The sequence below is a fragment of the Podarcis cretensis genome, assembly GCF_951804945.1.
Source record: "Podarcis cretensis genome assembly, chromosome: Z".
Lineage (NCBI taxonomy): Eukaryota > Metazoa > Chordata > Lepidosauria > Squamata > Lacertidae > Podarcis > Podarcis cretensis.
Window position 1 is genome coordinate 10,597,333 of NC_137184.1, and position 27,558 is coordinate 10,624,890.

General features: G+C 41.0%; 1 protein-coding gene across 9 annotated transcripts in view; it reads right to left on the reverse strand.

Annotated features, from left to right (window-relative positions):
- The window catches only part of RALGPS1 (Ral GEF with PH domain and SH3 binding motif 1), a 263,929-nt gene that overhangs the window by 185,095 nt on the left and 51,276 nt on the right, over window positions 1-27,558 (reverse strand). For 7 of the 9 annotated variants that reach the window (XM_079962105.1, XM_079962100.1, XM_079962107.1 and 4 more), the window contains exons 3-5: window positions 22,721-22,844; window positions 17,613-17,720; window positions 15,462-15,512 (exon numbers count right to left, since the gene is read on the reverse strand). In XM_079962105.1, coding sequence (XP_079818231.1) covers window positions 15,462-15,512; window positions 17,613-17,720; window positions 22,721-22,777 — 216 coding nt within the window. In that variant the 5' untranslated portion in view covers window positions 22,778-22,844. The remainder of the gene's footprint in view (window positions 1-15,461; window positions 15,513-17,612; window positions 17,721-22,720; window positions 22,845-27,558) is intronic. The other 2 variants (XM_079962103.1, XM_079962104.1) reach the window with 1 other exon arrangement.

Genomic DNA, 27,558 nt, shown 5'->3' on the forward strand with positions numbered 1-27,558 from the left:
ATCTTGAAACTAAACCAATGCAGTGAACTTTAACATGGCGGCTGCTCAGGTTTGGTGGGGTGTGACACTACTTTTGCACCAGCTGCGCTAGCTCCCAGGGCATTTCTGGGCCCAATTCAAAGTGCTGGAAGTTTAGAATTAGTTTACCTTATGGAGCAGCTACACCCACATGACCCTGCCTGTGATTCAGGATTCATATCTGAGGTCCTGTTTGTGTGCTCACCAGTGAAATTGGTACAGTTGCTGCAGTTGTGAAACTCTCTTATGCTAAAAAAAAGGGGGGGGGAGCCAAACAAATGTTAAGGCCTTCTTGAATAACAGAACTGATCTTTTTAGTTTTGCCTTTCCTTGAGAGAATTTTGATGATCTAATTTCACATTTCAATCATTTATTTGTCTATATTCACACCAGCGCTTCATACTCTGCCAAAGGTTCTTTTGCTTCTTATTTCTCTCTGTGTCTTGCTTTGTGAAGGCTTGGCTCTGAAAAGCAACTAATAAATAACTGGAATAAACAAATTTTCATAGTGGCTGCAATCCTAAACACACTTGAAGTCCTAATGAACAGTGAGTCTTCCTTCTGAATAAACAGGCATAGGATTGCATTACATGTTTAGTTTCAAGTCAGTCTATTCGCAAATAAACTCTTAAATTTGTTCCAGCTAACCTAACATTTTGGTTACTATTTCTTTTAGGATATGAAAATCACAGGTGTTTTAAAGTCTACCCAGAAATGAAACTTGGGGTGTTTTTCTTATTGAAAAGTTAATTTCAGAAGCTGGATTTACAGAAGCATTTGTTTCTGCAGTGTCTTGCCATATATTTTAAAAAGGTCAATCTATCAATGCTGTCCTTTTTCTATTCAGAAGGAAAAATGCTCAAACTATTTTGTAAATGTACCAACACATTTCTGAGTTATATACTTTTTTAAAAAGAGAGACAGAGATTATTTTTTTTTGGGGGGGGGGTGTCAGCCAGCACCACAAATTCTATATGTGAAAACCAGCTGTCCCATTACATAACCCAATTTGTAGGGAGTTCAAAATTTTCCTGTAAAATGTTCCATCCAGAATCACTCCAGGCATCAGGTGTTGAAAATGAAATTGTATTTTGGGGGTCGAGACGTCACCAAGGCAAGATGACATTTTGATCTGTTGCTGGCCTAGCTTGCTCCAAAACAAATAATAGTAATAATAATAATAATATTTTATTTATACCCCGCCCTCCCCAGCCAAGGCCGGGCTCAGAGCGGCTTACAAGCAATAATAAAAACAAGACGAATGATTACAACTTAAAAACAAAAATAAAATACAACATTAAAATAATGGGACATTAAAATATTAAAATGTAGCCTCATCGCAGGAGGAGAAGGAAAAGAAAAAAAAGAGAGGGCGGGAGGGAATCAAATTGGCTCCAAGCCAAAGGCCAGGCGGAACAACTCTGTCTTACAGGCCCTGCGGAAAGAAATCAGATCCTGCAGGGCCCTGGTCTCATGAGGCAGAGCGTTCCACCAGGCCGGAGCCAGAGTTGAAAAGGCCCTGGCTCTGGTTGAAGCCAATCTAACTTCCATAGGGCCCGGGACCACAAGGGTGTTGCTATTTATGGACCTTGAGGCTCTCCGTGGGACATACCAGGAGAGGCGGTCCCGTAGGTACGAGGGTCCTAGGCCGTGAAGGGCTTTAAAGGTCAAAAGCAGCACCTTAAATCTGACCCTGTACTCCACCGGGAGCCAGTGCAGCTTGAAAAGCACTGGGTGAATATGCTCCCATGGCAGAGACCCCATGAGGAGCCTCGCTGCAGCATTCTGCACCCGCTGGAGTCTTGCTCAAACTCCTAACAGCCACAAGCAGGCACTGAGCTGCAATATTAGATTGTCACAAAGTAGTACTCTGGACAACTAGTTGTCACCTCCATCTCAGATCATCAGAGACTCACAAGCCCAGGCCACAGACATTTTCAAAATGGCCATCAGGGCTCAAGGTAGTGAAAAACAACTCAGAGAGACCAGAAGTTCCATTTGGCATGGCAATTTAGTTGACCTAATTAAAAAAGAACTGAGTACAGTGGTACCTCGGGTTAAATACTTAATTCATTCTGGAGGTCCATTCTTAACCTGAAACTGTTCTTAACCTGAAGCACCACTTTAGCTAATGGGGCCTTCCACTGCTGCTGCACCGCCACGCGATTTCTGTTCTCATCCTGAAGCAAAGTTCTTAGCCCGAGGTACTACTTCCAGGTTAGTGGAGTCTGTAACCTGAAGCATCTGTAACCTGAAGCGTCTGTAACCTGAGGGACCACTGTACTGGGGTAAGCACTGAAACTGCTGAGAGAAGATATTTTTAAAAAACCTCCAGTTTCATATGCTTCTGCAACAGCTAATGAAGCAATGGAACCCAGCACAAACAACAGAATCAAGATTTAGAATATTAAAAAACCTTCAATCTGACATCAAGCTGTAGCTCAAGAATGCACAGGATTGGGATCGCGGCCAGAATCTATGCCTTCAAGGGGCTCTGAAAATTTTTGGAGACACCAACCTACATAAGGTTGTTATGTCCTGAATAAAAGAAATACTTCATGATGCCATTATACAAGCAGGTCATATTAGGAGGATACACTGAACACTCCATCACAAACAAAAAAATGGCGAGCCCCTGAGAGACATTATTGTTTGCTTTAGAGCCTTCATAATTTAAAGACTTATTTCAAAAGTTCAGAACACTGGAAAAATCATAAAAGAAAATTCAGTGATAAACATCTACCAGAATCTCTGCACAAGAATGTTGCAATGCAGATGTGAACTTAAAATTTATATCACAGCATTCTGTGAAGCAGGCATAATGTACCGATCGGGTTACTCATTCAAACTCCTAATAACTTATGAAGCAGTTGCTAAAGCCTCCACACAACTCAAAGCTAGAAAATTATTAAATCAACTAGGAAAGCAACTGTCAGGGACTCAGCGGGAGCGCAGGGAGGAGAGGAGATGGAGAGCGAGGGGGAGCAATCCGAGGGCAGCGTAGGAGAAGATGACAGCAGCCCGATAGATTCCATGAGCCTCTCCAGCGAATCGGAAGATTCACAGAAGGGGGCGCCGATGGGCAGGGCAAGGGGGGACCCAAGGGGGACACCCCAGAAGCAAGGGGCCAGCGGGGACTCCCAGAGCAGCAGTTGGAAATCAGTACCAGCTTCCCCACCAGAGCGTAGTGTGGGGGAGGAGTCCCAGGTATCAGAGCCCACATATGCACCACCAGCGAGAGAAGATGAGTCAGGGTTGGCCACGCCTCCATCGGAGAGTGAGGGAACGGTCAAGAGGAAAGTTGCAGGCTGGGCGCGCGCGCCAAGTTCAAATGTACAGGCGAGCGGCACAGAAGGTAGCCCGGATAGGGAACCAGGTCCTAAAGCCCGCCGGAAGGAGGGGGAAGAATCATCAGGGTCAGCGTCAGAGGAGTCCAGAAAGGATGAAACCCTAGCGGGCAGGAGGGCCCAGAGGAGAAAGGAACTTAGGAAGAGGTGGAGCAAAGCGAGAGTGTTAAACTGGTGTGGAAGGGGCGGAGACTCAGATGGGACTTCGCCGGTCTAAGGTCGAGACGTAGAGCTGCGCGCTGCGGCTTTAAAATGGAAACTGAACCTCAATAAAGACTTTTGTACATAACTACAGCCTAGCGTTGGTCCTCTGTGAGCTGGGACCTAGAGGCAGCTCTGACAGCAACCAAATGAAGACAAATAACTGAGAGAAGTAGGCACTGGAGAGGAAGGAACAGAACTCAAATGAGATTGGCAACAAAGACGAAAAAGGCCTTCAGAAAAAAAACAATAGCAGCAAAAACAACACACAGGTGGCTTCTTCTCTCCCTGAGATCCCACTGAAACCACCAACTATGGTGGACCAAGAGCTATGGGCTCTATAACAAAACAGGCAAGAATTAGGCTATTGGTCTCTTATTTTTGTTTGCAATATAATCATGCAAAATGTTTTCTGCTTCTGGGGGTAGAGGGGAGGAGGGCTAATGTTTATGTCCCCTATTTTCATTTCATTTCATTAGCATTTGGCTTATGAAGGAATAGATGGACTATTTCACTCTCAAGTGTAGGGATTATTCTGTTGGGAAGGTTGGGGAAATTAGTGAGGGGTGAGTTTGGAATTCAGAGCATCTTTATTTTTTGCTGATGGAATATGATAACAACACTGAAATTACTATGCTGCCTAACAGATCCATTGCCTGGGATAAGCTGCATAGCTTTAAATTAACTTTACATTGCCACACTTAATGGCAATAACTTGGAAAGTAAATGGCCTGGGTTTGCCAATTAAGCAAAGAAGATGCAATAACAATTTCAGGATGAAACCTTTACATTACTACACTCATTAAAACACCGTGAAGTTGTGATAGGTGGTAAACCATTAAGTACAAGTAAACCTTGTACTTAATGATCATTTTGATAAAAGGAGAACATCTCACCTTTTCAGATGAAATAGTTTATGGACAATACAATAGAGAACATTATTAATCCCCTTCTAAAATCAGATTTGACCATATGGAAAGAAAGGAGACTGAAACTTTTGCATGTTGATTCTCCTTTACTTACTTATCAAACCTTTATTAGGCATTATGTTGGTAAAACCATAAAAGGAAAATAACATATAAAAGCCTTGAGATATATATAAAAAGGCAGGAGTTGGCTACATACAAATATAAATATATACATATAGAATCAGTGGTTTTCCTTGTTAACCTGCTCCTTGGAGGACTGCTGCCAAAAACTCGGCTACCCCCGCCGTTACCCTTTGGTCAGCGTCGGATAGGTAGAGTCTCACACATTCAGCTTGCTGGGGTTCCAGACCACCCGAAAGGGGGGACAGCACGCGTTGACGGAGCGTACTGTACAATGGGCAATGAAAGAGGATATGCTCTACAGTGTCCGGGACATTCATAGAACATCTGCAGAATCTCTTGCTTCTGGGAATGTTTTGATATCTTCCCCAGACAAATGCTGAGGGAAAAACATTCAAACGGGCCAGCATAAAAGCCCTACGTTGGGCTGGGATTGTTAATTTAGAGACGTAATTGGCTCTGCAATCTAAGATATTTAAATCGTAGAATCTGGGGGAGCAAATTTTGTTTACAGCTGCCATAATATTTTGTCTCTCGACATCCTTTAGTCTAGTTAGGATATTATGGAGAATATATTGCTCATTAGAATTGTACAGGAGCTCCAGCTCGATGCCTAAAGATTCAATTTTTTTTCAAGGTGCTGATACCATCTTGATTTATAAGGGTCTTTGAGCAAATCAGCGAGCAGACTTGATGGAGGGCAGCGAAAATGGCAGCGTAACCAATACTTTATTGAGGTGGACCATGCCCAGTATTCCATTGTGTGTATGCCTATTTCTGCACACATTGTTTCATATTTGATCATAAGAGGGAGTCCAAGAATACGTCTCAAAAAGCTGGAGTGAATCTTTTTTATATCACTGTTATATGCTTGGACCCATAGCGGGATACCATAGAATATCTGGGATTGCACTTTTGCTTGAAATATCTGATTGGCCGCAGGAATAAATTGATTACCTTTCTGATAATAAAAACGGGCAACTGCTGATGAGATGCACTTTGCCTGTTTTATGGCATTTGTGCGATGGGTTGCCCACCCTAAGTTGCTCTGGAATAAGATTCCCAGATATCTATGGATTTTCACTTGTTGGATTTCTTGCCCTCTTATTTTCCATTTCTCTAATTTCCAACCATTCGAGAAGACCAAAATTTTTGTCTTCTCATAATTTATAGAGAGTTTGTTACATTCGCAGTAAAGGATCAGTGAAGATATAAGACGTTTCAGACCCAAGCTCGTTAGTGATAGTAAGACAGCATCGTCTGCGTATAATAAGAGAGGAACTGGTTTCTGATTGAGTTTAGGGGCATGTGATTCTATTTTTTGAAGGTAATCTGGCAAGTCTGATAAAAATAAATTAAATAGAAAGGGGGCAAGAATACACCCTTGTTTTACCCCTTTCGAGTTTGGGATGTCTGAGGAGAGGTGACCTTTGGTATTAAGTTTGACTTGACAGGTATTGGAAGAATGTAGATTTTGCATTAGAATCAATAAGCGCTGATCAATTTTTAATTCTGTGAGTTTCCTCCACAACTTTGGGCGGTCAATTGAGTCGAATGCACCACGAAAATCTACAAAAGCAGCGTATATCTTAGATTGCCTTTGGGATCTGTATTTTTCAACCAGATGCATAAGTGTAAGACAGTGATCTAGAGTAGAGCAACCTTTGGAGAAACCTATTTGTTCTTTCCCTGGTAAATTTAGATTTTTCATCCAGGTAAGAAGTTTAGATAGGAGGTGCTTAGCGTAGATTTTCCCTATCACTGATAGTAGGCTTATCGGTCTATAATTCCTTGGTTCTTTTGGGTCGCCATTTTTAAAGATTGGAATAATTATTGATCTTAACCATATCTCAGGTATGGTCCCATATTTATCTATAAGAGTAAACAATTGAGCTAAGGGTTCTGCCCACCAATCTATATAGGTCTTAAATAGTTCTATTGGTAGACCGTCTGGCCCAGGAGATTTCCCCGATTTGAAGTTTTTAACTATCTCTCTAATTTCCTCTTCCTCTACCCTTGGCCACTCCTGGAGTTTATTAATTTTATTTTTAATGGTTTCATTTCCTTTAGGTTCACCGTGTAGATTGTTAAATACAGATGTAAAGTATTGGGACCATTTGGATTCTGCAATTGGTGGCAGAGTTAGTTGATTTTCGGCTTTCAGTCCTCCGTACACTAGGCTCCAGAACGCTTTGTTGTTTTTACTCTGAATTGAGTCGAATAATTGTAGCCATTTTTGGGTTGCGTATTTCTGTTTCTTTTCGGCCAGAATATAATGGTATTTTCTTTTTTCATCAAGATAAGAGGGCTCTAGTTTAGTGCGATTATTTTTAAATGTTTGGCGCAGTTTTCTTTTTAGCTGGAAACATTCATCATCAAACCAAGGGCTAGCGCTATATTTAAGTTCCCAAACTTTAGGTGGAGTACTAAGCTCTACAAGCATTTGGAAGATTTCATTATAAATTTTAGGAATATCACAGTAGGAATTAGTGGTCTTTAAGTTGAATAATACTTGTTTTCTCAGGTTAGCTGTAAGTTTATGCCCCACTTCTGCACTCATTTCCTGGGACCATTTTAATTGGGTCATTTGTTTGTATTGAGAAGGTTCTATGATATTGTGCTTAGTTATTTTGGTTTCGTCCTTTAAGCTAATAGACAGCAATAATGGCTGATGATCGCTTTCAGTGCGCGTTCCAATTTTGAGGTCCATGATCGAATTTATAATATTATAAGGGACAAGAATATAGTCGATGACACTGCATCCTCGGGGGGAGAAGTATGTAAACTCCCCGCTTCTATCGCCATTTGTTGAACCGTTCACAATCTGCAAATTAAAGTTGTTACATAATTCAAGTAGGCGTAAGCCTTCGTTGTTAACAACCCTGTCTCTGGAGAATCGTCCTATTTTCAGGGCATGTGCGATATCATTATCAGTATTCCAATTTAGTTTGCTACATAGTTGTTCATTGTTGGTTCCCACTCTGGCATTAAAATCACCTGCTATTATCAGTGAGGCATTTGGGTATTTATCGGACAGATTTTCTATATAAAAGGTTAGTTGTGACCAATTTTCACTACTGATGTTGTTTTTGGTTGGGGGGATATAGACATTTACAAGTAGCAAAGAGTCTTTTTTTTGGGTTAAAAGTAGAGCTTGTGCAAGTGGTAAACATATTTCTAGTTGCTTGATTTCAAACCCTAAGTTGTCTTTGATCATACAACAGAACCCTGCTTTCGGCCGGCCCTTCGTGTTTGTTTTCAATGCGGGTTTCGTATAGGAGATGAATCCGTTAATTTTAATATCTCTAGTTGACCATGTTTCTTGTAGGAGTATTAGTTCAAAATCCTTAAAGAAGTTCATTAGGTCTGGGTCTCCGTCTTTGTTTCCCCACCCTGCGATATTCCAGGACAACAGGCGTAGGATCCGTTTTTGGGTTGGTGGCTGGTTGACAGCATTTAGTCATTCTAGTTCTGTCATTAAGTCCAGCGAGGAATTTTTTCTTGTGCAGATACAGCCGTTTGTCGCTGCTTTCGGTGGGGGACGTAATGGTGGATCTTTTTGATTCTTTTTTAAAGTGCGGGAAATTAGAATTTCCTCCCTTTCTTGATTTTCTTCCTTAACTGTTCCTTGTTCCTGAGAGATTTCTGTGGTTGGTGGGCTATTATGGACAGTAGGACTGTTTTTAGTCTCTACTTCCATTTCTTTGGCCTCATTAGGTGTTGAGCTCGGTGTGTCAGGTCTGTTGGAGGTCATCTTTTGTTCGGCAAAGTTAGAGTCCTTTGTGGTACTTAAATAAGGGGTACCTATTTCGTTTGGAGCTAGTATTTGATATCTCAGCCAGGAGTTTGTAGTCTCATTACTGGAGTTTTTCCTTGCCGTTTCATATTCTAAAGGCGGCTGGATTTGTAGCTCTGCATCTATACATTTGAAAGTTCCATTTGCAGCTCTCTTTTTGACTATGCATTTTGGGGAAAAGGCTGGCAAGTGTAAAGTTTGATTGTGTATTGTATCTACTGCATTTTGTTGACCTTGTCGGTGAATTTCGGTCAATCTGGCCTGTAGTTTCGTCAATTTACTGAGTATGTTTATTTGTTCTTTATCTGGTAGCTTGGCAAAATTACTCAGCAGATCTTCTTCTTCTGGGACTGTCCAGTCTATTGTGTCAAGGGCGAGGTTGTTATTTGATGCTACAGTCGCATGGTTTGGGAGCTTGGATTTTTCTTGCGTAATTTTCCGGGTAGCTGACTGCGGTTTCTCCCATCTACTGGGTTCTTCCACGGGGGTAGGGGAGATGTCGGCTTCTGGTGGAATGGCCTTGTTCATCTTATTCTGTCTTTTAGATGCAAACAATGGTCTGGGTGATATATCTTCAAAATGTCGGCGCGGAAAAATTCCTTTCTGGGCTAAATGAGCCTTTACCCTTAAGATTTTAGTTGGGATTCTATGACTACCAAATCTTAGTAGTACTTTTTTGGAATATCCGTCGTTAGTGAGCCTCTTGACTGCTTTTAAGTCAATGCTTCCGCCCTCAGAACCAAGGAGCAGATTTAGATGGTGTCTGGCCCAGAAAGATGACTCCCAGTAAGGTAGGGGTCCTCTATATGGAAAAATGTGGAGAACAATCTCACATGGCCTCAGTATCAGGTTGATTGAGTGAGGGGGGCTTCCTCTGATTTTTGACTGATTTAGAGGTATAAATTTGTATTTGTTCTGTTTATTTCCAGGGGTTGTTAAGGATGGCAAAAAGGGAGTGAGTTGCCTCCTTTCATCTGGGTTATCCAGCTTCTTGGAGATGTTTTGTAATTGTTCAAAGATTTTTTGAACTGTTTGAGCAGTCAATAGGCAGCATTCCTCCAGCAGCTCCACCTTTCTATCAATTAGTGCTTGTGCCTCGGTTATGGGAGTAGTAGCCTTGTCCTCATTTACTCCTAGGGATATCTCTTCAATTGTCTTTCCATGTAAGGAGTTGAGGAAGGTTTTGGGAGGAGATACGTGCTGTTTTTGAGGTAGCAGGTAATTATCTAGATTACTCTGTTTAAAACCAGAGGGCTCTGTGTCAGTTTCTATATCAAGGCACCTGGGTCTTTTGCCTCTTCTCATTACTAGATTCTTAAATCAATGAGATCAGACTTCTAAATAGAATGATAAAGTGCTAAAGTTCTCTGGTCACAATCTCGTTCAATTCTCATTCGGTCCTAGCTGGACTGCTGCGAGGTAAGTAACGAATAACTGGGAGGGAGTGCCTTAGTGCTCGAGAGGGAATGTCTGAGAGCCTTCGTTAAAACTTCTTTAACTTCATTAAGTCCCGGCACCGAGGAGGATAAGATAAGATAAAATGTTCAAACGCACAGCGAAATAATGAAAGGAAATAGAATCCAAAAGGGAGGAGAGCCGGCAACATTTAGTTAAAAGATCTCTTTGAGCTCCGATAAGAGCGTCTTACCTCGGCGCCATCTTGAAAGACTCAATAACTCAACAGCCTTCCTTTTGTACAACAGCCAAATCAGGCTCATTTGCTTGGGAAAAAGTGGGTTTATATAATCTCAAAGACTTCTATGCTAACCAAAAGCCCCTTACAGTTCCAGAAATAAATTTTATATTGGGACATATACCATGTGGCTGGTTAGAGATACACCAGGACCTGGTTATATATTTTCTAAATCAGCCAAATGCAAGGACACAAGCATTATCCAGCTGAAATAGTTTTTGAGCAACTTCTCAACTCAAACAACCCACTGGGACAGGGAAATCTTCTCACACAATAGCTACCCTTCCTCTCATTTCATTAAGATTAAAATGGGGAAAAGATTCTGGAGCAGAATTAGAGGAAAACCTTTGGGAACAAATCTACCCTAAACTACCATTTGGATCCATCTCAGTTAGAACTCAAGAAAATGCTTTATAGATAGCACATCACATGTCCTTGTGCCCAGCTAGACTACACAGAATTAACCATAACACGTCCAATTTCTGCTGGTGGGAATGCAATTTACCTGGCTCTCTAGTACACATGTGGTGGTTTTTGGGAAAAAGGTTTTCAAACAGTTAATCAAATGATGGGACAATCGCTACAACCAGACCAAAAATTAGTACTCCTATCTTATTTTACTATTCCGATTAAGAACATTACTAGTAAAGACCTCATCCTCCATTTATTAATTGCAGCTAGATTAGTGAGTGCAAAATTAGTAAACTTTACATGCAAATCTTTTTGAAGCCTGGATTCTGCAAGCAATATTATGCTTATGAACAAATTAACCATTTCACAAAAAGAAAATCAATCTGAGGGGTGGAAAGACTCACACCTATATAATCTGGTATCCTTTAACTGACTTTGTTAAGACAATTGAACTTGATTTTCACCCTCCATCAACTCATGGAACCTTATGAAGAGACACTTTCATCTGATTGCGTTTCTTGGAATGTCCAAAACTACATCAGTCACTATTATTTCTTTATTCTCTGTAAAACTATTAGGCTCTGTTTTCCTTGTATGTTTTGTTACTTGCAATTAAAATCAGTAAAAAAAATGAGCTTATCATAAGAACCTCCTTTACGAGTAAACATGATTCTGTGAACATTCCACATCTTAGCTATCACAAATAAATACAATCATATACAACCTACCACTGGCTTACTCGCCTAGGTTAAGCAATACTTATCATATACTAGCAGTTGTAGTAAATTGCCCCTATCTGCCTACCAACACATCCTTGTACCACTAACACAACTATACTGGGTATTTTTAATCTCATTAGATATTTGGGGGGTGGGGGTGGGAGAAAGAATCCTGACAGGGGAGTGGGCAATGGGTAGCAGGCAACTAGCCCCTAAGGTCTATTGTAAAGCTGTAATCAATCATATTATCATGCAAGTGCAATAAATCCTGCTATTTATGGTAGCTTCCACAGTCTACTACTAAATGCATAAAATAATATGGTTGGTGGGTGGGTGTGACACATTTTACAAATTTTGGGAAGATAACAGCTGTGTGAACAATGTTCAAATGATGACTTACAAGGCTTCCCTTGTTACTTAAGGATATGAAAATTATCTCATAAGTCACTCCAGTTACTCAAAAAAAGAATGATTAGTATAAATATTTATGTAGCCCCAAAATCAACATTGAGCTGCAAAAACCACTTCCTGAGTTCTTGCTTCTTATGAGTTAGGCTGCGTCTGCCCAAATGAAGAAAACCAGAAGACGATACTATAATGATATGGGGAGAAAACAGTAACAGACAGGAATTAGGGATCTTTACGGATGAACAAGATGAACAAAAACTGTTTACTATTTAAGCTGATCAGAGCAACCTGATACAAGTACTGTCAAGGTTGTAGTGTATCAATCCTCTTCAGAATAAATTGTGACGTGATCATATATACTAATAGACTGCTAAAATTCAGGGGCTTTATTAAGCAGTTGATGGGCTGCAATACATAGTGCGCTGTAGACAGCCCAAGGGACTGCAACTTTGACAATCTGCCCTAGATCACTTTCTTATTTTGAAATATTCTTTATTTTTAAAGGAAAAATGACTTAATATCTGCAAACATACGGCACTTGTTAATGTTCGTAGAACATCCAACACCTCTCTCTGTGCTCTGGAATGCCTTACATTCAGGACTGGATAAAAACTGACATCAGAAAAGGTCAAGCACCACGTTGAGGACTGATGATTTTTTAGTTATCCTTAAACTTCATGGCATAAACACAGTGAGGAAAAGCAGTAGGTGGCTCTCGACCAACGAATGACAACATTACTATTCCTTTTGCTAAAGCCAAATAATAGGCTGCCTTTGCAATTTGTTATAACAAGTCTTTGGGTGGAAAATATGTTGCTGGTTCTGAGTTGCAAGCTCTCAGAATCAAAGTTCATGCCCTTCTCCACTTAAGTATTTTGTATCTCAGGCTGCACACACACAATACATTTAAAGCACATAACTTCCCGCAAAGAACATAAGAGCTTGCTGGATCAGGTCAATGGCCCACCAAGTCCAGCATCATGTTATCACAGCCGCCAACCAGATGTCTGTGGGAAACCTGCAAGCAGGACTGGAGCATGAGTGTACTCTCCCCTTCCTGTTGTTTCTAGCAACTGATATTCAGAAGCATCGCTGCCTCCAACTGTGGAGATAGAGCACAGCTAGTAGCCCCAGATAGCCCTCCCCTCCATGAATTTGTCTAATCATCATTTAAAGACATGCAAGTGCCATAGTTATGGGCTACATAACACTATGTGCTGTGTAAAGAAGTACTTCTTTAATGTGTCCTGAATCTTATAACATGCAGCTTCACTGGATGTCCACAAGTTCTAGTGTGATGAGAGAGTGGAAAAACTTTTATCTATTCATGCCATGCGTAATTTCTTCCAGGAGCTCCTGCTGCAGGAAGAATACAGTGGGATCTTTGAGGAGATCAAGATGCAGAATCAGTAAGAAAATGGCCACAAACTTCTTTAGAAATAAAATTTTCTAGGGCCATGAAATATTGTACATATCATTAATTTATGATACTTCTGAGCTCCGCTCCCACTCCCATTACCAGCAGTCTGTGGATGGACATAAACATGTAAAAATGAACTATCAAAAAAATACAAATACAAACCCAGCATAAAACCGAACAGCAGCAGTGTTAAAACAAATATCAACCAGTACCATAACTTTCTCACGGCTTCAGAATGCCAGAATTGCAGAGATTCTCAGAAGCCCCAAAGCCTGGTAGAATACAAAGCTTTTCACCTGATGCTGATAGAAATACATTGTAGGTGCCTGTGAAGTCTCTCTGGGGAGAACATTTCCAAATCTAAATAGACAGAAGCACTTAGGAAATAGCTTTCCTTTATATATAAATGTAGTAGCCTGTTAAAACCATTATTAGGACACAAATATATCTAGCCCATTGAATTATGTTATCATTCTATCAGTAAGATGCAGCATCAAAATTAAGTTCAAAGAATAACACATGCCAGAATGTAACAAATTTTAATTTGACTACATAGAATTAAGAGACAGCTGGAAAAGCCACTGTTAGCAATATCAGCAGCTGAGATCTAATTGGTCTTAGAACACATGCTGTATGCGTAAGTACAGATGGAAGCAATTATATATGTCAGAGCTCTGACTGCATTCACCAGACATCTCCTGATAAAATTAGTCACTTCTTATAGTCATCAGGGAACAAGACAGCTATGTATCACAACACTTGCAAGACTTCTAAGTTTTCCTAGCCTTCTGCCAAGCTTTAACTCAGCGTCTACACTGCTTCCTAGAAGGCCTATTCTAACTTCTAAAATAGAAAATTCAAGCAATTTTAAAGAGTTTGTCTCGAACCACATTTCCATCTACTGCTGTCAGTCAACATCAACATACGAACCTGAATAAGACCTGCCAATGCCCTGTCTGTCTTTAAGCTGACCACAATCAAGCTGACTAGGGCTGATCTGAACACTTCAGCAGCAGAACATTTGGCAGGTTTTGTAGGAAGTGAAGGGAGCGTGGGGCGTTTGGGTGATGGAGGTACTAGTTAGTTTACAATAATAAAAGGTGACCAATGGCCTTTTTATTTATTTCTTTTTTCAACAGCAACAACAAAAACATCATTAAATGTAAAAGCTTCCCTGAGTGGCTAAGACATGCAGCTTTTGCTGCACGCTTTCTAAATGGAGCCAGAAGAATGTTTCAGGAATTGACATTGCATGGTCATGTTGTTTGGGTTCCAGTGGGCATTGTCAGGTGGGTGGGTGATAATTGTCTTCATTGGACCATAGATTTTTTAAAAAGAAATAAATGGAGAAAAACTGATATGGTTATACAATATTTCAAAAAGGACTTCCAATTAACCCTGTTCATTGACATTTGGTTTTTTAATCTTTTAATAGTGCTCCTTTCCTCAGTTTTATTTTCCTCGTTCCACCCGGACACTGAGGTCCAGTGCCGAGGGCCTTCTGGCGGTTCGCTCGCTGAGAGAAACCAAGTTACAAGGAACCAGGCAGAGGGCCTTCTCAGTAGTGGCACCCACCCTGTGGAACGCCCTCCCACCAGATGTCAAAGAGAAAAACAACTACCAGACTTTTAGAAGACATCAGAAGGAGCCCTGTTTAGGAACACTTTTAATGTTTGACACACTATTGTATTTTAAAATTTTGTTGGAAGCCGCCCAGAGTGGCTGAGGAAACCCAGCCAGATGGGTGGGGTATAAATAATAAGTTGTTGTTGTTGTTGTTGTTGCTGTTGTTATTCCTCAGCAGCAGCAGTAAACACACTGGTACAAAACTGAGCAAATGACTGAGTGGCACAAGGAGTGTCCCTGAAATCTGCTATGGCTTCCACTTACATACTGCTGCTTGTTCATATTCGCCAACATGCCAGAGAAAAAATTATGCTGGGCCCCATCCTGCTTCCTCTGCCTGTCATGTTTTCTTCTATGGAAAGAGATAGTAGGGAGAGAAGCTGAGTTCTCATCCTGTTGGGAATTTTAAATGATTGGGCTTCTCTTGCAGCTCCTCTCTTTGCCCTTGGGGGAGGTGTATATGATTGATTGATTGATTGATTGATTGATTGATAGCATTTATAGTAGGAGTGGGGGGACTTTCAGTGCAAGAAACAAGTGAAAAATCTCAGAGGGGACCCAACTTCTCAGAAACATTATTTGCATTTCCTGATGCAGGTTAAATGGTCACTTTGCACTTACAGCCTTTATATAGGTAATTCACTGTGCAGCGCTAGGTACAGTTTGGGTCTTACGTTAATAACAGTTATTTCCCCTTGAAATACATATAAAGTTATCCAAATAGCCATTGTTGACTTCCAACATTTATTAAAAGTTAATATCAGAGCACATACCTCTGGTTGAATAGCTTTAAACACCGGCATATCCATCAATGTAATCTGACTCTGTAACAAAAGTTAGAGAAAGAACAATTACAAATTTACAAATACTTGATTCTGTGCTAGTCCAAGATACTTTTGCCCAAGACAGAAAATTCTGACAACACTCAGGCCCCGGATCATGTGTGCGTAGTCTTCAGAAAAGCTGATATTGTACAAAAATCTTCACACAGCTGTGATGAAATGCATTGTTAAAGTAATTTGTGATTCAATAGCTCACTTCTGACCCTTTTTAAGCGCTCCTTTCCCCACATTCTTGACTAAACAAGGCAACAAGGGTTGTGTGACATCCAGCTAAATTTTGCTCCTTACTCAATAGACCCATTGAAATTAATATACCTAAGTTGGTTGTGTCCATCACTTTCAATGGCTCTACTCTGTGTAAGACAAATATTGGAAACTATTCACAGATTCTGCAATGTAGACATTTAGCTTTCTATCCAATGTTAGTCATATTTAGAGTAGAACCAGTAAAACATAGTAGGATACATCCTTAAGTGCAGAGTCACAGAAGGGAAAGGATTTATATGTTGCTTCCTCAATTTAATTTCAGTTTTTCCATCTGTAATTCCTAGGCTATAGTTCCCTTTCTCTTCTTGTGCATTTTTCTAATAGTAAACCTCATTTAACTGAAATAAAGGCAAAGTAGCTGACTGCTTTGGCTACTGCCTTTTCAGTTTTGGCAGAATCAGAAGAGCGAAGCAGAATCCCTCCTGGTCACATTATCTCTGCTTACCGTATTTTTCGCCCTATAGGACACACCGGCCCATAGGATGCACCTAGATTTGGGGGGGGAATAAAGGGGGGGGAAATATCCCCCCCCCCAGGCGCGGGGCTGGGGCAGGGGAAGCCCAAGCTCCCCCTTCCCCCAGCCCCCAGAACGGGACCCAGAGCCATGCTGAAGCTGTGTGCAGCTTTGGCATCGCTCTGGGAGCTTGCAGGGCTGGAGGAGGGGGAAGCCCTCCGCTAGCCTTCTAACCAAGTCGGAGGACAGCGGGAAAGGCGCGCTGCGCCTCTCCCACTGTCCCCCGAGTTTGCGGGGCTGGCGATGGGGAGGAGCAGGCTTCTCCCCCCCGCCAGCCTTCTAACCAAGTCGGGGGACAGTGGGAAAGGTGTGCTGCGCCTCTCCCGCTGTCCCCCGAGTTTGCGGGGCTGGCGACGGGGAGGAGCAGGCTTCTCCCCCCCCCCGCCAGCCTTCTAACCAAGTCGGGGCATAGTGGGAAAGGTGCGCTGCGCCTCTCCCACTGTCCCCCGAGTTTGTGGGGCTGGCGGTGGGGCTCTCCTGAAGCCTGGAGAGCGAGAGGGGTCGGTGCGCACCGACCCCTCTCGCTCTTCAGGCTTCAGCGAAAGCCTGCATTCGCCCCATAGGACGCACACACATTTCGCCTTCATTTTTGGAGGGGAAAAAGTGCGTCCTATAGGGCGAAAAATACGGTAAATCCCAAGTGTCTGTCATTATCAGGCAGAGAAGCAGTTTTATTTTTCTAGAAAAAGAAGTGCCAGAAATCACCATGAATACCTCCCTAGTTCTTTTAGAATGGCAATGGTGCCCAGCTGAGAGGTGTTGAAACTGAGTTCTGGTAAGTTCCAACTGGAAAAAAGGCTTGCAGAGAAGTCCTTTTTAAAAAAATAAACACACACACACACACACACACCCCAAACAAACAAACACCTGAATATAAAAAAATGAAACAAACACCTGAATATAAAAAAAATAGGCAGGAAAGGTCCTCTTTACCTAAACTGCTCCAATGCCTGGGGGAAGGGAGAAAATGTAGTCAATGGTGGGTGGATGTGCTGCCGAAGCCTCTCCAGCAGCCCCAAATACCTGAGCACTATGTTTCCACTTCTGCATTCACATTAAAAAAAAAGTTTTCTATAAAAGTGAACATGGTGCTGTGGCTACAGCTTAGGAGAAGCTTCACTGAAAAAAGTGTTAGTTATACTGCAGTTGGGTATAAGAATTAAAAACTTTATATGTAAATCAAGTAAACCCCCGAGATAGCTTGATGAACACTAATTTACTTCAGAAATTTGAATGAGAACCTATTCTTATGATCATGTCAATACTTTTAGTACAAATATGAAATCAGTCATTTTACTTACTGCAAACTCCTCTGGAGTTACTTTCAATACGTCAAACACAACTGCATCATAGCTTTTATGGGCATAATCTGAACTCCGTCCTTCCAGAGAGTCAGAACTGCTGCTGCCCTATGGAAAGGGATGGGAGGAATAGATTTACATGAAACCAGAAATTTGCCAGTCAGCTAATTAATGATTGCGTTCACAAAGGAAAAAGCAAAGCTGAGCCTTATGCCAGTTTACTTTTTACTAACTCGGGTTTCTATCCAATTCTCCCCTCTGCTTATTAAACAAAAGCTATTCAAGTTGGTGCTCATATTGGCTAATGCAAGAGAAGAGATGTGCAGCTATAAGATTAGAAAGAGCTTTCAATATAAAGTTTGGTATATATATCAGTAGGGTTTTCCCCAGCAATGGATCTTGTAAAGCCTCTATTCTTAGACGTTTCAAAAGCTTTGAATTGGTGAACCAAAAAGTAACAACATTTGCCTGCTCTAATTAATCACTGTATTCCTTTCCAAGCTAAGAACAAAATACAGTGATACCTTGGTTCTCGAACTTAATCTGTTCCGGGAGTCCATTTGACTCCTGAAATGGTTTGAAAACCAAGGCGTGGCTTCTGATTGGCTGCAGGAGCTTCCTGCACTCAAGCAGAAGCCGCATCGGACATTTGGCTTCTGAAAAATGTTTGCAAACTGGAACACTTACTTCTGGGTTTGCAGCGATTGGAAGCCAATTTGTTTGACAACTAAGCCATTCGAGAACCAAGGTACCACTGAAACACTATTGAAGCTGCATTTCCTTGCTTTGTGAAACTAGGAAAGTGGCAGAGATATCCCAGTAGTACTTCCTACCAATTTCTCTTTAAGGCTAGAAAAAAGTGAATACAGTCATGAAGAGGCTGGGCTACTTTTAGAACTCTCTAGGTAATTAATAATAATAATAATAATAATAATAATAATAATAATAATAATAATAATAATGGTATTTGCACCCTGCCCATCTGACAGTTTTGCCCTAGCCACTCTGGCAGCTTCTAACAAAATAAAAACACAGCTAATTGTCAAACATTAAAACTTCCCAATACATCTACTTTCAGATGTCCTCAGAATGTTGTGCAGTTGTATATCTATTTGACATCTGACGGGAGGGTGTTCTATAAGGTGGGTGCCACTACCAAGAAGGCCCTCTGCTTGGTTTCCTGTAACTTCACTTCTCACAGTGAGGGAACTACCAGAAGACCCTTGGAGGTGGACCTCAGTGTCCAGACTGAATGATGGGGGTGGACACACTCCTTCAGGTATACAGGGTTGAAGCCATTTAGGATCTTTAAACATCAGCACCAACACTCTGAATTGTGCTCGGAATGTTCTGGAAACCAATGTTGATCCTTTAGGATCAGTATTATATGGCCCCAGCAGCTGCTCCCAGTCACCAGTCTAGCAGCCACATTGTGGATTAGTTGTAGTCTCAAATTCACCTTCAGTGGTAGCCCCATGTACAGTGCATTTCAGTAGTCAAAGCAGAGCATATACCACTCTGGTGAGACAGTGTGCAGGCAGGTAAAGTCTCAGTTGGTAAACAGCTGCCCTGGACACAGAATTAAAGTGCACCTCCCTGGACAGCTGTGAGTCCAAAATGACCCCCAGGCTACGGACCTGGTCCTTGAGGGGCACAGTTACCACCCCATTCAGGACCAGGGAGTCCCCCACACCTAGTCGCTTACTGTCCCCCAGAAACTTAAAGCAGCGGTTCCCAGACAGTGCCACAAAGCACTTGGTGCTCTGCGAAGAAATTTGAAGTAAAATAAATGTAAAATCAGCCAAAAATGCACATATGTGCCTTTGGCATAAGGACAACGAAAGTGTTCCATGGCAAATTTATCTTCTGAAAAGTGCTGTGCAACTCAAAATGTTTGGGAACCGCTGACTTAAAGAGTTAAAGGGTTGGGCTAAGCAGCCTGCCATTAACCATGAGGAGAATAACACAAGAGTTCTTCTGGATCAGACCAAAGGCCCATCTAGTCCAGCATCCTATTCTTACAATAGCCAATCAGATACGTAAGGGGAGGCCACAAACAGGATTTGGGTGCAATAGCACTCTTCACAGAAAATGAATTTCTGACTTCAAAAGTGGAAGTAGAACATGAGTGGCAGATGCAGCTGATGGACTATATGCAACTGGCCGAGATGACTGGCAGAATTCGAGACCTGGGAGAAGAGAGGGTTGAAGAAGACTGGAAGAAATTCAAGATTTATTTACAAAAGTATTGTAATTTGGTTGAATGCTAAGAAGGATGCTAGATCATAAATAATTGCCTACCATTGAATTAGATCTGAACTTGATGATAAGTGAGATTGAGGGAAACATAAAACTTTTGGAGATTAGATTAAATTAACGGAACAAGATTCAAGAATATAAATAAGATGATAAATTGCTGGAAAAAAAATTTATAATGATGTAAGTGGGAGTGGGAGACGTGAGGGAGTCCAAAGAAGTTCTGAAAAATGTGTTATGATCCATGCTATATTGTTTACTATTTTTGCATTTTGTATTTAAAAAATCTCAATAAATATTTAAAAAAAAAAAAAAAGAAGTAGAACATGACTGATAGTCACTGATAGCCATATCCTCAATGACTTTGTCTAATCGTCTTTAAAGCCATCCAAGTACGGGACCACCATTATATCTTGGGGGAGTGAATGACATAATTTCACTTTGTAAAGAAGAACATTCTTTTATCTGTCCTGGATCTTCAAGAATCCAGCTTCATTGGATGGCCCCAGGTTCTAGTATTATGACAAAGGGAGAGAAAATGTCTTTGTCTTCACTTTCTTCACACCATGCAAAATCTTCTATCCCCCATCATGTTCCCCCTGACTTTTGTTTTTTCAAAACTAGAAATCCCCAAATGCTGTGGCAGTACATGGGCAGGCAGGCAGTGATGGCAGCAAGAAGAGGAAGTGACTAATTGGGCATACACCTATATCTGCAAATATTTGTGACATTATCTAAGTATGGACAGAACTAGATATTGGGGTATATGACCAAAGTCTTTTGGTTACTGGACACATTTTAGAAAATCCTAAGCAAATATATTAAGCTGTAAGTCCCACTGAACTCAGAACCTACTTCTGAGTAAACATGCTTATGAAGACATAGTAAGTTGTGAAAACTAAATAAAATGGAAGGAGGCTACTGTTTTTAATAAATACGGGAATTCACACAGATCATTCTCTGTTACATTAAACAGAAAACACTCTATTTAGCCTGAGGTTTCCCTTCAGATTCCCAGAAATATAACTGTTCACCAGTATGCTATTCAAAACCATGCAGGAAGACTGTGGCAAAATCAGAATTATATCTTAGATCTGTCAAATATGAACTTAGACCCTTAATTACAAAGGAACCTTTTCAAATTTCAAGAGTTTCTAATGGACATTACAGATTTACTGTAACTTCTCAATGTAATGTTTATAGAAGATGCATTCTCACCTTCCACTCAAAAAGTATAAAACCCAGCTAGAAGTTAGGTTCTTACAATTTTGGGACATGGTATAAATCCTAACCACAAGATGCCAGTCTTCATTTCTCATCCATTTCCAATGTTTTCAATTCAGTGACTATTTTTCAGCATGATAATACTAAATTATTGAAATGAACTGCATAGTTCTGTTGTCTATTTTTTCATGTAAGTTGCTGGTTTAAATCCACTGTAAATTCCAGTAACTCTGTACAGCTTTTCCACAGAAAGCTGAAGTAAACAGAACTCAACAAAATGCATTTTTTCATAATCTTGTATTATTATTTCCGGCCTTCCAAGGCTTGGAGATCTCATGAAAAACATGCAAAAAGACATACTCTATGGAGTCGAGTGCACAATAGAGTTAAATTTACCTCTGCAATATCCCCAAAACTGGGTCTTTCTGATTCACAGCACTTTAGAATCTCAGGGGGAAGGAGGTCATAGCTGCTAATATGTGACTGTTTCAGTTCTACAGACATTTCACATACTCATTTACCACTTTCCCCTTCCTTCTGTGTATGGAATCCCTTCCAAGTATGGGATCACATGGAAAAACATTAACATGGATACAGAAGGCATTTCCACACTATATGCATGCAGATTGCCTTTTCCCATTCAATAAACAAAGCAGATTCACATTCAAAATGGAGAACAGGTGTGGACCTGCTGTGTCCATTAAAATGAACCAGGTGGAAAAGTGCCACATGTCACACATGTATCAGAGCTCCTAGACATCAGAGCTTATTAGACATTGTTGGATCAGGAAACAGAGTGCAAGTTGGGTGCTAAGACTCACCAATCATCTGCACTGTGTACCCTGAAAGCCTTGCCCTTGGAGAACAGCATCACTAGGCTACAGAAGTAGCTGATTCCAGGGGCAAGAGTATTTGGGGAACTGTTGTAACAGCAGGTGACATCCAAATGGGATCTTCCCTTTTGGGAACCAACAAGGCGTGGGGCCACTTTCTGATTAAGCCTCCAGTAAGAGGATAAACTGGGTGCTTTCATGAGGGATGAGGGGCTGGTAGGAATGAGTGAATAGGGTTGCTGTTGTTGTTTTCGTTTATTTGTTTTTGTTATCATGTTATGTATTTTGTGTTTTTATGTTGTAAACCACACTGTGATCTTTGGTTGAAGGACAGTACATAAATTTAATAAATAATAATTTTGCTAATATAAGTATTTTAATGCATACGTTACCCAAGTATACACATTTTTGTACAAATTACTTGACTGAAGAACGGCACTGCAAATTTCAGAGAAGTGTGGACTTTGAAGAGTGGCTGTGTTTCAGTTTATATATTGTTCAGAAAGGCAAATTAGGTAGGTTTGTCTTTAAAAGAGAACTGAATCAAATGTCTTCCCCTTCCCTGAGTTGAGATCTTAGTTTGTTCCCCATTTGGCCTCTCCTTAACCTACAGGTCCAATCACCCCTGCCCATTAGCCACGTTGGCTGCAGCTGTTCAATTTACATAATCGGTAAAATACATACAAGTATGATACTAGGCAAGACAAATTAATGGCAGAAAGTCTTAGAGAGATGCCAAAATAAACAACAATTAAATTAAAACATACAAATGGTAACAGAATACCAAATGTGTACCTCTGGTGTGGCGGAGGTCACTGTCACGTTGGCCATGAGGCCATTCCTTTTATACATACTCTTCTTTAGGATGCAGGAAATTTTAGCTCAGCCACCACTGGTGACACAAGAGGATGGAGAACTGCTGCAAGAAAAATACATTTTATGAGAAACTGATTTAAAAGAGGCCACCAGTGAGGAGCACAAGATCATTATTGAGGGGACACAAAGATTATTTACAAAGTGTACCATATATCAAGTGAGAGGACACCTGCTTCTTTATGTTCCAATTCAACCCTTAATACTGGCTGAGCAAGCTCTTCAGCCTTCATGTTTGTATTAAAGGACATTGAGGGAGGCTTGGTCAACTAGTAAACACTCCTCTTAGTAGATGCTGAATGCCCAAACATTTCCTGGGAGCAGTATATTACCTTTTTCTTTGGGAAGTTTGGGTTAAAACTGGTATTGTGGTATTTTCATTAACTCTGGGTAATATCCAATGTTACTCAGAATAGCTCCATTGAAATTAATGGACTTAGGTCCACTGATTTAAATGGCTTCACCCCAAGTATGAGAATGAGGTATCATCCTCTGTATTTTCGATATTGGTTGATATCAGAACATACTCTGCCTTTGGGGAAGGAAAGGGGAATTAAAAATAAATAAATCACAATTGCATACATAAGAAATGTACACTTAGTTCTCAATGAAATATATGAACTCAAAGTTGTGTGAACTCACAAGCAACACTTACCATCATACAATATTCTGGAAAGGCAAAACAAATACAAGGATGATGTGAGTATATCTTGCTCCTGAAGAAAACCAAATTGATTAACAGTCCCACTTACAGAACAAGATGTATTCCCTATAAATCATTTGTTAGGAAGTATTTGACCAAGTTTTACTGCGCACACATGCGCAGAAGTGGTCCTCAGGTTGCGGAAACCTCAGGATCTGACCGGACTTCTGAAATGGACCCCTTATGCAACCAGAGGTACCACTGTATGTTCCTGGACATGGAATTTGACTTCCAAAAGGAAAAAAGTGGGGAAAGGAAAACCCAGGAAAAACACTCTCTGATTTGTCCAGTCGTTTCCCCTACCTCCATCCCTTCAATATATATATGCAGGCTAGATGTAATTTTTTAATCACTTGTCCCATAAATATTACTAATTTTTAGCAGGGTGTATTCATAGTGTTAATATGATGCCCACTAGCTGTTAGCTTTTGAAACAGAGTTGATGATCTTCAGAGACATAAAGGTAGCTTCCTATGATCATATAGCCCACTCAGGAGAAGGGGGACTGTCAACTAAATTCCAAGTCTCTTGGCCTGGGAACTTCTGTCTAGAGCTGGTTGCAGGAAGAGGAACAAAGGAACTACATTGATATATCTGGTCTGTGGGGCTCATGTGCTTTTGAGTGACAGGTTGTTAGGCCCAATCACAGGATGCAGGATGGGCAAGTACTTCAGGGAAGTGAAGGGCTTAACACTTGTGGGAAGTTAGGAGATGGGGAGTCAGAGCGTCCACTACTGTTGAAGTTGTCCAACCTCACTGGCAGGCAGCAATCTTTCATCAGCCTGGGTACAGGAGGAGAGACAAGATGAAGGACTACAGAACTTGGGCATCTTAAAAGGGACAGACAAGGGCAAGGCAGAACACAATGCATTCTTAGGCTTAGTTACAGTAGGGTATGGAGCTAGATAACTGTCCCAAAGGCTTCATGGGAAATGTGGGTGTTGGAGAGTAATGACATCATGCAGGTGATATGGGAGGCAGTTCCAGACATAAAGGGCAGTAAGGGGGAAGAAGATCTGAGGCAGCAGACAGCCTTCGGATGGCTGAATGTGGCCAAGCAAGAAAAGCTAAGAGCAGATACAGAGATGTATTAGGGTGCAATAACCAGTGTGTTTTTTCGGGGGGGGGGGATGCAGGGGTGCACATATCCCTAAACATTTTGTGAATCTAAGTTTCGCTTCATTGAGGGGCAGTATTTCAGTATGAGTAGGAAAATGAGAGTACAGTAGCTTTAAATTTCTTTTAGAAAAAAAGCACTGGCGATAACTTTTCAGAAGTGGGCAAGGACATGATAGCCTTTGTTATATTATCATTATTATTACATATCCCTATATATGAAATGGCTGCTGAAAATGAGCCAGTGAGGTTAGAAGAACTCAAAAATATGGTTTTCATATCAGAAACACTAAATATTCCCTTTCCTCTCTTCTGTCCACCTCCTGACTGCATTTTTGGTGAGTGTAGGCTCAAATAATGTTCTCATGAAAGCAAAAGAAAATTCCATATGTGACCTTGTATCAAATCCAGCTTGAGTTCTGGCTTTCAATGATACAAGTAAACCAATTAAATGATACAAGGAAGCATCATGGAAAACTTAATGAGAGCACCAGTTCTAAAAGAACCAATATAACTTCCCCCAATACTAAGCAGTTGTTTCAAAGAAAGAGTTCAACTTGAGGAGCTTCATACAAAATAAACAGGAGATTTGCTCCAAAAATGTGTATGCCTGCTCTAAAATGCATACAATACAAATGCCTAAAATGTGCCATTTTAAATGGGACTTACCAGACACTATGTAATTAGCAGATCTTTTTTTGAGCCAAACTGCTGAAATAACCCCTTTCAGTCTTGGGGTTGGTTTCTCTGGCACAAAAAAAGTAGCAAAGGTGTTGTTATGATAGAAAGATTCATGGTAAGGAGAAAGTAGCAACAGAGTGCTTTTTCTTCCTCTTTTTTAATACGATAAAGCTAAAGAGTCAGTCTTCATATAGGGAAGGCATACACAAACTCCGGCACTCCAGATGTTTGGGACTAAATTCCCATCATCCCTAGCTAACAGGACCAGTGGTCAGGGATTATGGGAATTGTAGTCCCAAACATCTGGAGGGCCGGAGTTTGCCTATGCCTGATATAGGGCATAGTTGTGGAATTTGCTTTGATGTAGTGATGGTTACAACCTGAAGGACTTTAAAAGAGATTTAGACAAATTCATGGAAGATAAAGCTAGCAATGGCTACTAACTACAATGGCTTTGACCCACACCTCCACTGTCTGGGGCAGTATGCCTCTGATACCTATTGCTGGGAATCACAACTGGGGAGAAGTGGTGTTGCACTCAGGTCCTACTTATGGGCTTTCCATAGTTGAGGATATTTAAATGATAACTCATTTATTAAATGCAACATATTCAACCATGAATTCCAGTTGGAAAAATCAGGCACACTTATATTAGACTGGATCTTAAGTATGTAGGATCTGACCTGTATAGTTAATATAGAGTAAGGGAAAGAAGACGACTGAGTAACTCCCAGGTTTTCAACCAGTGTGCCGTAGCACCCTGGGCTGACTTGGGCTGGATCTATACCGATTTTAAAAAAATTATAGAAAAAAAAATGCTATAAAAGCTCTCAATGCAAAATCCCATTAGCAATGGATCACTGCTCTACAGCATCATCTGGTGTCACATGTTTATAACGCAGTTATAATGATATAATTGACGAGTGTAACTGAGTCCTTTAATGATTATCAAGGGCACCATAAGCAGCAATGGGCACCATCCCTCATTCCTTCCTTCCCTCCTCTGATGAAAAAAATGGCTTCCATAAAGCTGGAAACTCCCTACTCAAACAGACAAATGAGATGAGCTTCTTTACTTTTCCATATATGACTGTGCTATGTGACGCCAGTCACTCTCAAAAGAGTGCTGCCCAAGTGTGCACTGCTCTAGCCCATCTCTATGATCCCAGCTTCTGAGGGGGGACATGAGGGGAGCCTGCAAGAGGGAGAGGAGGGAGAAGAGAGGAGGGAAGCGGATGGTTCATGGGGCCAGTATGGTGAGTGTGAGGCAATAGTTGAACCTGACAAGGCAACTTCTACTTGCCTGGGCTGTGGCCAGTGTAAGTCCTACTTGACAGGAGACCCACTGGAAGATAGTGAGGCAATTGTGACCCATTGAGCCCAGTGGGTTCTACTCTTGAGCAGAACTTTGTTGGGTGAAGCCCATCCTCATTGGGTTGCAGGCAGTGTTGAGTCCTGCTTGAGAGGAAACCCATTGAAATAGGTAGGTAATAGATGGGAAATAAACTGTAATAATAATAATAATAATAATAATAATAATAATAATAATAATAATAGTATCCAAGAGGAGATCTACTGAAATTGATGGGTGTGGCTGACTCAAGGATCACTGGCCTCCAATGGGTCTTCCCTGAGTAGGATAAAACCAATTTATATTGGGTTGTAGCAAGTGTTAATCTCATTCAGTGTAGGCCCATTGAAATTGATGGTTATAATTGGCGGTGTCATTGTTCTCCAGTAAACCAGTCAGGGGTTAGAACTTAGCAAGACAGAGCTCCTCAGCAACCTTCAAAAACAAGGAAGGAAGGTGTCCTGGTGACATGTGCAGTGGCCCAGAAAGGAACTCCCACTTAAGTGGGGATTCCCCTGTATCACACAGGGGAGTTGCAAAAAGAATGTAAAGGGAGCAGTGGACTCAAGGGTACCACAGATTCAAAAAGGCTGAAAATGCCTGCAGTAACTTGTTTGTTGAAACTTTGAATTTATGCCTCAATAGCTCAATTGGTTAGAGCACGGAGTTGATAACGCAAAGGTTGCAGATTTGATCGCTATAAGGGACAGCTGCATATTCCTGCATTGCAGGAGGTTGGACTAGATGATCCTCAGGGTTCCTTCCAACTCTAGAATTTTTTGGTTCTATGATTTGTTATATATTGGAGAAAGAATCCATGAAAATGTACATACTGTACTAAGAGACACTCTTAGATAGATAGCATTGTTTTGATTCTCAATTTATTCTCAATTAGATAAATGGAAAAAA